Source organism: Gobius niger (assembly GCF_951799975.1).
Source record: "Gobius niger genome assembly, chromosome: 6".
Lineage (NCBI taxonomy): Eukaryota > Metazoa > Chordata > Actinopteri > Gobiiformes > Gobiidae > Gobius > Gobius niger.
In genome coordinates this window covers 18,156,662-18,164,176 of record NC_136857.1, presented here as the reverse complement: position 1 = coordinate 18,164,176, position 7,515 = coordinate 18,156,662, and the positions used below count along the sequence as shown (strand labels likewise).

At 39.6% G+C, this 7,515-nt stretch overlaps 1 protein-coding gene across 1 annotated transcript; it reads left to right on the top strand.

Moving 5' to 3' along the window:
- The first annotated feature begins 2,019 nt into the window (after window positions 1-2,019).
- LOC306963970 (succinate dehydrogenase [ubiquinone] iron-sulfur subunit, mitochondrial-like) lies at window positions 2,020-4,292 on the top strand. The gene is made up of 8 exons (XM_079557776.1): window positions 2,020-2,178; window positions 2,700-2,833; window positions 2,905-2,990; window positions 3,061-3,197; window positions 3,288-3,404; window positions 3,493-3,594; window positions 3,789-3,911; window positions 3,995-4,292. The coding sequence occupies exons 1-8, from the start codon at window positions 2,113-2,115 to the stop codon at window positions 4,073-4,075; spliced, it is 846 nt and encodes a 281-aa protein (XP_079413902.1). The 5' UTR covers window positions 2,020-2,112; the 3' UTR covers window positions 4,076-4,292.
- Window positions 4,293-7,515: the final 3,223 nt, after the last annotated feature.

Genomic DNA, 7,515 nt, shown 5'->3' with positions numbered 1-7,515 from the left:
ATAATAAGATGATGTCACATGTAGTGAAAGCCTCACATGACCTTCAACTTCTATGGCTTGACCCTGTCCCAGCCATTTCCAGAGCTGATTCAGCATACACATAAATGGAGTCATCCACTCCACGGCACTGAAATACACTAAAAACCCTGGCATGACATGATGTATATGCCCTAGTTGACACTTGACCTGCAGAATGCTTTTCTCCAGTGACTATTGGAACATAAGAGCCGTATGCTGCTGAGTGTTGACCCTGACAGCCGGCTCTCCCCCATGTCCTGAACTGCAATATCCTGCTTGTGACGTACACATACTTGGCAGCTCAAGGTTAGGGTGAATATATAATGCCCCTGCCTTTGACAAAGTGTTAATACTATTGATAGTGGTGGAAAAACAAGACCTCAAACTCACCTATTAACATTTTATGCAGTATGCTAATCCTTCATCTAATAATCCTGATCATAGTCATCATGGATATGTAGACTCATGGATGTTGAATTTTTAGTTGTTCACTGCCTCCGATCCACTTTCCAGTGAACGATCGCCTAAAAAAAAAGGACAAAATTCATTAATATTGTATTTGGAAAAAATCTTACAAATGTAGCTATTACTAGCTTTATACGCGAAACAATAAAACAAACATTGACCAAGAATTAGTTTTAATATTTGCTGTGACTGTGTCAAGAAGTTGTAGAACACATTTATTAGAGAATGATAAAAACCTTTCAATCCACACATTGAAAGATAAATTGCATAAATGGTACTTTTACACTAATTTAAGATATACTGTCTGTTACTGTACTCCAGTGCAGGCTCATGCCACATTGGCTGTATACTAGGCTACTTGAAGGAACTTCCCCATGTATTTGTTAACCTGGACGAAGGCCGCCCTCTACTGTTCTGACATCGTCCATGCTTCACTGAGAGAGAAATAACAAACACACAAAAAAATAAAAAAATAAATGAAATTGGTTGAGAGCAGTGGAATGTCTCTGCAATTGTTTAAATGTTTAGCTTTTCTATATACATATACATATACATATACATATACATATACATATACATATACATATACATATACATATACATATACATATACATATACAAACTCACTTGTCCGTCATCCACTGTGAAAGTGCCCACAAGACCACAGACAGCAGCACCGCACAGGAGGAAGCTGGAGCCAGACTCATGCAGAGAGATTTAGTGAGGGATCCTCACGAGAGCTCTTGGCTTTGGGAGAGGGCGTCTTCTTCTCGGGAGGTGCTGGGGACGGACCCTTGGAACTTTTTATCCTGTTTTGTGTTCCCCAGTCCTCATCCCATTCCCGGTTATGTTTTCGCTCCACATCGTCAATCCTAAAATAAAAGTCTTATCCAAACGTATATTTTAATCATTTTTAATGCGCAGAATTGTCACAAATAAAAAATAAACAATATATGTTGAATGTTGTGGCTGCAAATAATTAATTTATACAAATCGTTATGTCGTTTGAACGTTTTGCAATCTTCTTACTGCTGTTGTTCTATTGGCAATTACTTTGACACTTCCACACTACCTATAACAAATGTTTATCTATCAACCTTCTTCCCTTAACACTTATTCACTTCTTTTCTTTAGGCAAATTTCTATATCGGTATGTACAGCTTGTGCATGAAATATGCAGCATAATATTTATGTAACTGTCATTGTATATTCGACCCTTATAGTCTACTCTACTTCAATGCTTACAACACAGGGTTGTGAAACTGCCTTTGGAAAATGATGCTTTCCATGGCACTGGGAATTATTGCTGAGGGAATAAAAAGTGGTAACCTAAAGATAATAAAACAAGATATATCTAAAATTAATAGTTTTTTGATCGCGTTTAGATTAATCTAATGTAACTATAGACTTTTATCCCGCAACCTCAGCACATGCTCACCACTGACTTCTCCAGTGAGGTTAATTTTACCGAGAAACAGCGAACACACCATGACGCACACTCGACGCTCCAGAGCCACGTGTCTGCAGGGGGCTTGGTTATATTTTTCAATCACATCGAGGAGGTGAACAGAAGACACAGCAGACCCTCACGGAGCCCGAAGTCCCCTTTACCTTTCAAACTAGAACAAAATGTCCTCGGCTTGTTTCACGTTGGGCAGGAATGTTTTGGCCTTTCGTAACTCCGGAGCCATCACAGTGAGTATCCTGATATTGTTGTCTTCGACCAGCTGAATTTTAAACCTTAAAATTGCACCTCATTGTCTGTCACTGCTTTCCCGTTAGGCTTGTTTCATAGAAGCCAAGTTTCTTTCCCACTTTTCTCTATTTCCATATTGTTTATTTTTTACAAAGCCACTCCTTTAAGCATGTATTATTTTCGTGATTCTGCTTATTACCACTGACCAGACACAGACAGAAATGTCATACTGAAATGCAAGTTTTGAATATGCTGATTTACATGCTCTTACGCCTTCTTATTTTGATGTATGTTGACAATGTAAAGTCAGTAAAAGTCAGTTAGGTAACTTCAACTGTAATGTGATGTAACACGGGCCAGTGTAACACTCGCTTTTACCCACTAGATGGCGGTAGAACAGTAGACAGAGAGATGGATAAACCTCACAAATGCAAATATCACTAAGACATAATACAATTAGGGGACAAGAATAAGGAGCTTCATTGAATTGTTTGTAACTTGTGTATTTTGAATGTTCCAGTTTGTGAGATGCGCTCAGACGGCAGCGGCACCAGCCTCTCAGCCCCGGATAAAGAAGTTCCAAATTTACCGCTGGGACCCTGACACTGCCGGAGACAAGCCTAGGATGCAGACATATGAGATCAACTTGGACACGTAAGATTATACACATTCCTTTTGAGAAGTGATTCAGTCTTTGAGCCTATCTAACTTGTTATCATCTGTAGCTGTGGACCAATGGTTTTAGACGCTCTCATTAAAATCAAGAATGAGATGGACCCAACTCTCACGTTCAGACGCTCTTGCAGAGAAGGTAATGTCCACAAAGGCAAAAGGTCTTCTATCATATCCTCTCTTCATTGTTACATCTTGAATGTTGACAGGAATCTGCGGCTCTTGTGCAATGAACATTAATGGAGGGAACACACTGGCGTGCCTCAACAAAATAGATACCAACACAAGCAAACCCACGAAGATATACCCTCTGCCTCACATGTATGTGGTGAAGGACCTGGTCCCAGTGAGTACAAGCATATATATATATAATAAAGGGAAGAAAAAAAGAGTAAAATTTGACATAATCATTTTTTATTTCATGTCTCTTCATCAGGACATGAGCAACTTTTATGCACAATACAAGTCCATCGAACCCTACCTGAAAAAAAAAGATGATACTCAAGAGGGGAAGACTCAGTATTACCAGTCAGTGGAGGACAGGCAGAAACTGGTACTATAAACCTCTTGTGCTGGCCTATATTCAAATTTATTTTGATACATGAAGAAAGACAAACAAACGTTTTTGTTTTGATTGACAGGATGGTCTGTATGAGTGTATCCTGTGTGCCTGCTGTAGCACCAGCTGTCCCAGCTACTGGTGGAACGGAGACAAATACTTGGGCCCTGCCGTCCTCATGCAGGTACACATCTCTACAAACATTTCTGCTGCACTTAAGAAAATAATAATCAAACATAGTTATTTCGGGCCAGATGAGGGATTTGTAATTGAATAAAATATTAATGATATTGCGTGTCTCTAATACATACTACAGTATTTACATTCTGTACAAAAGATACAATTTACATCCATGTAACACATGTATAACTTGCGTAGGCTTATCGCTGGATGATCGATTCCCGCGATGAGTTCACCGAGGAGCGGCTGTCCAAACTGCAGGACCCATTCTCTCTGTACCGCTGCCACACCATCATGAACTGCACCAAAACATGCCCAAAGGTACTTGCACACTGTTCAGCTTCTTCCCTGAAACTCATGCTATGCATCTCTGTAATTTAACGTCAATTCACTCTGCTCCACAGGGACTAAACCCAGGCAAGGCTATTGCAGAAATAAAAAAGATGATGGCCACTTACAAAGATAAGAAGGCAGCTGCGACATGATTGTATCAAACAACTATTGGATGAAGAAGCACTCAAGGCACTTGAAAACATCAATGGAGAAGGGAGCACTGTTAAATTCTGAAATTTCTTTAAAAATATTTCAGAATGCAGCTGAAGATCTTTAATGGACTTTAATAAACTGCCTGTGCAACAGGTATTGTATTCTTGTTGTAAATATTTAAAATGTTCTGTGTAACTATTAAACTGTGGGAAATAATCTGTTATACCAATTTACTTATTGTACAGTTACTGCATTATTGCCCTTGCCTTTCAATTTGGTTGGATGTGATAAAAAAATAAATTAAAAAAAAACTATCGATCAAGAAACAGATCAGAGTATAATCATAAGGGGATAAATGACTAGGACCCCCCACTGAGTCAGGCCCACCACAAACATTAGAATTACATAGTGTTGAGCTCTTTGCATCATGGAACCATACACAAGTACATGCAGACACGGACAGGAGGTAGTTTAGGTTAAGTGACTCGCCCAAGGACACAACAATAGGGTGGGATTAATGCACCAATCTTTGGATCAATAGGCAAACATTCTACCAACTGAACTGCTTTTTCAGGGGTTTCGGTGCCCTATGGAATATTTCTACCACTTTACAAGCAGCGATTGGAATAGAAATTTTACATGAAAAAGTAAAGCATTTCAATCATGCTGTTCATAAAATGAATCTAACAAAGATTTTGTTGTGTCACACCAAAACCAATAATGCTGTGATTACTTATTTTAATCCAGTTTTTTGTCATGTCATTTCAGAGTTATGTTAATGTAATGTTTAATGTTGCTTTACTTGCCTGCCACAAGAGAGCGCTATTACAATGCAGAGCAGCAAAGCCGACTCCACATATGCACAAGCCTTTAGGCTACACAAGCCTATGGTCACACTAGGAAACACAAGAGCTGAAGCTCATTATGTAAACTACTCACATTGACACCTGCCAAATTCTTTGGAGGAGTTATGAAAGAGACACATCCTTATGGGTCTGTGTGTTCACGCTGATGTTGCTCCTGGAGGCCATAAAACTGGGAAAAGTTCAAGAGGTCAAAGATGAAGACAAAACAAAGTACATGTCTCTGTGCCTATGTGAAAGAAAAGTCTGAACAGACTTGTTTTCTCCTTAGAATGTCAGAAGTTGGAAAAATTGACTGTCAACATGATTGTTTGAGAGAGATGGAAAATGGCACGGTAATTTGAGTTTGTCCATTCAAGTGAATATTTTCAATTGCAGAGTCATCAACACCAACAGTTCTCAACCTCGATGAAAACAATGACACGGACTGTATTTGGACTTCTCCCCCTTTACATTTAAACTTTAAATCAAATAACAATCAACAACTTGTGTGTGCAATGCTGTCACAAGAGCAGTTCAAGTTAATAACCTCAACATGTTAAAGGGGGGAGTGCATGTGTTGAAATGAAGCTACATAATAAGCTTCATTTCAAGCAGATTTATACTTTGACCATATCTGTTGCTGCCATAAGCTAAGACTACACCGAAGTGCTTCACAAATTTACAAGAACTACTACAGAACATAATAAGTAATACACTGGCCAAAATAAAAGAACATGCTTGGTTTAACGAGGGGGGAAAATCTATGTTTGAAGCATCTTTCAGAGGAGCAGTGGCGAGCACAGTACAGCATCTGGTTATAGTCGGAAGATTAGCCTGAACCCTGCAGATTTGATGGAGGAACTGGAGCACTCCACAAAGCACCTTCAAACCATTGAGGGACATCCCATTCTGCAGCAAAACAACTCCAACAGGACTTGAGAATAAAATAGAAAATAAAAACCCCACAATAATCTTTATTAAGTCCACCTATGGTCAGGGATATTTCACTTCTTGGATGAGACTTCAACTGCAGGGTATGATAAATCAAGAAACTTTGTCAACACTTGAAGAGCTGTAGAAGTAGGTGAGGTGAAAATGCTGATGAAAAGGGGCCACTGTACATATATATGACCTGCCTGTGCCAAAACTCAACTGCTGTTTGCCACTGCCGAGGTCAAAGGTCCCAGAGGTGCCTTCAGGGAACTGGTTGTGCTGCGTAAACTCATGAATCACATTGGCAGGACATGGCGCAGAGAGGGTGAATTTGCGTCCCTCAGGTGATCATTGCTCACATGCTCCTGACTGTAGTGACTGTATGTGACAGTCAGCTTCATAGTGACGAATGAAGCGCAGTTTTCTGAAGTGCAGAGGTTAAAGTCTTCCATCGGAAATATTTAGAGATGATCAACGCCATGGGAGAACTGCTGCATGTGCAAAACTGGAAAGGCAAGGCAAGTTTTTTTGTAGAGCACAATTCATACACAAGGCAATTCAAAGTGCTTCACAGTTGCATAAATACAAGAAACACAAGTAGAATCAATAAAAATATCAACATAAAATTGATCAATTACAGTAAAAGGCAAGAGTGCAGATAAAATACTTAGTCATATGCATGGGCAAAACTAACTGTTTTCAGCCTGGATTTGAACATTGTCAGAGTTGAGGCCTGTCTCACATCCTCATGAAGACTGTTCCAGATTTTAGCTGCATGAAACTGAAACGCAGCCTCACCGTGTTTATTATTGACTTTGGGAACCACCAGGAGACCCCTCCCTGAAGTTCTCAGGGCCCGAGATGGTTCATACGGCTGTAACATGTCAGAGATGTACTTTGGTGCTAAACCATGAAAAGACTTGTACACAAGCAGAGCTGTTTTAAATTCTATTCTCTGAGTGACAGGAAGCCAGTGCAGAGACCGGAGCACTGGACTAATATGGTCGTATTTCCTGGTTCTTGTCTCGAGCAGCAGCGTTCTGGATGTACTGTAGCTGTCTGATAGCTCGTTTAGAGAGGCCAGTGAGCAGGCCGTTACAGTAGTCTAACCTGCTGGAGACAAATGCATAGATAAGTCTCTCTAAGTCTGGTTTTGACACTATTCCTCTGATCTTTGCAATGTTTTTTCAGATGGTAAAAAGCTGCTGATGTTCTTGCTTTGTGGCTGTTTAAGTTCAGGTCTGAGTCCATGATCACTCCTAGATTTCTAACCTGATTATTTGGTTTTAGAGAGAGAGACTCAAGGTGAGTGATAACACTTTGTCTTTGTGTCTGTGGGCCAAAAACAATGATCTCAGTTTTGTCTGCGTTTAGCTGGAGAAAATTGTTTTGCATCCACAAACTGATCTGTTCAATGCAGTGACAGAGAGTATCTACGTCTTTTGCATGCCTGTCGTTGGTCACATCCACATGCACATTAAAATCACCTGAAATGACTAAACAATCGAAATCAATGCAAATAAATGTAAGTAATTCAGTAAAATCTTCAATAAAACAATTCTGTGGTGGTTTGTAAATAGTCATATTAAGTATGGAAGATTGTTTTATCTCCATTGTGAATGACAAATACTCAAACGATGGAAAAACCCCAAATGACAATT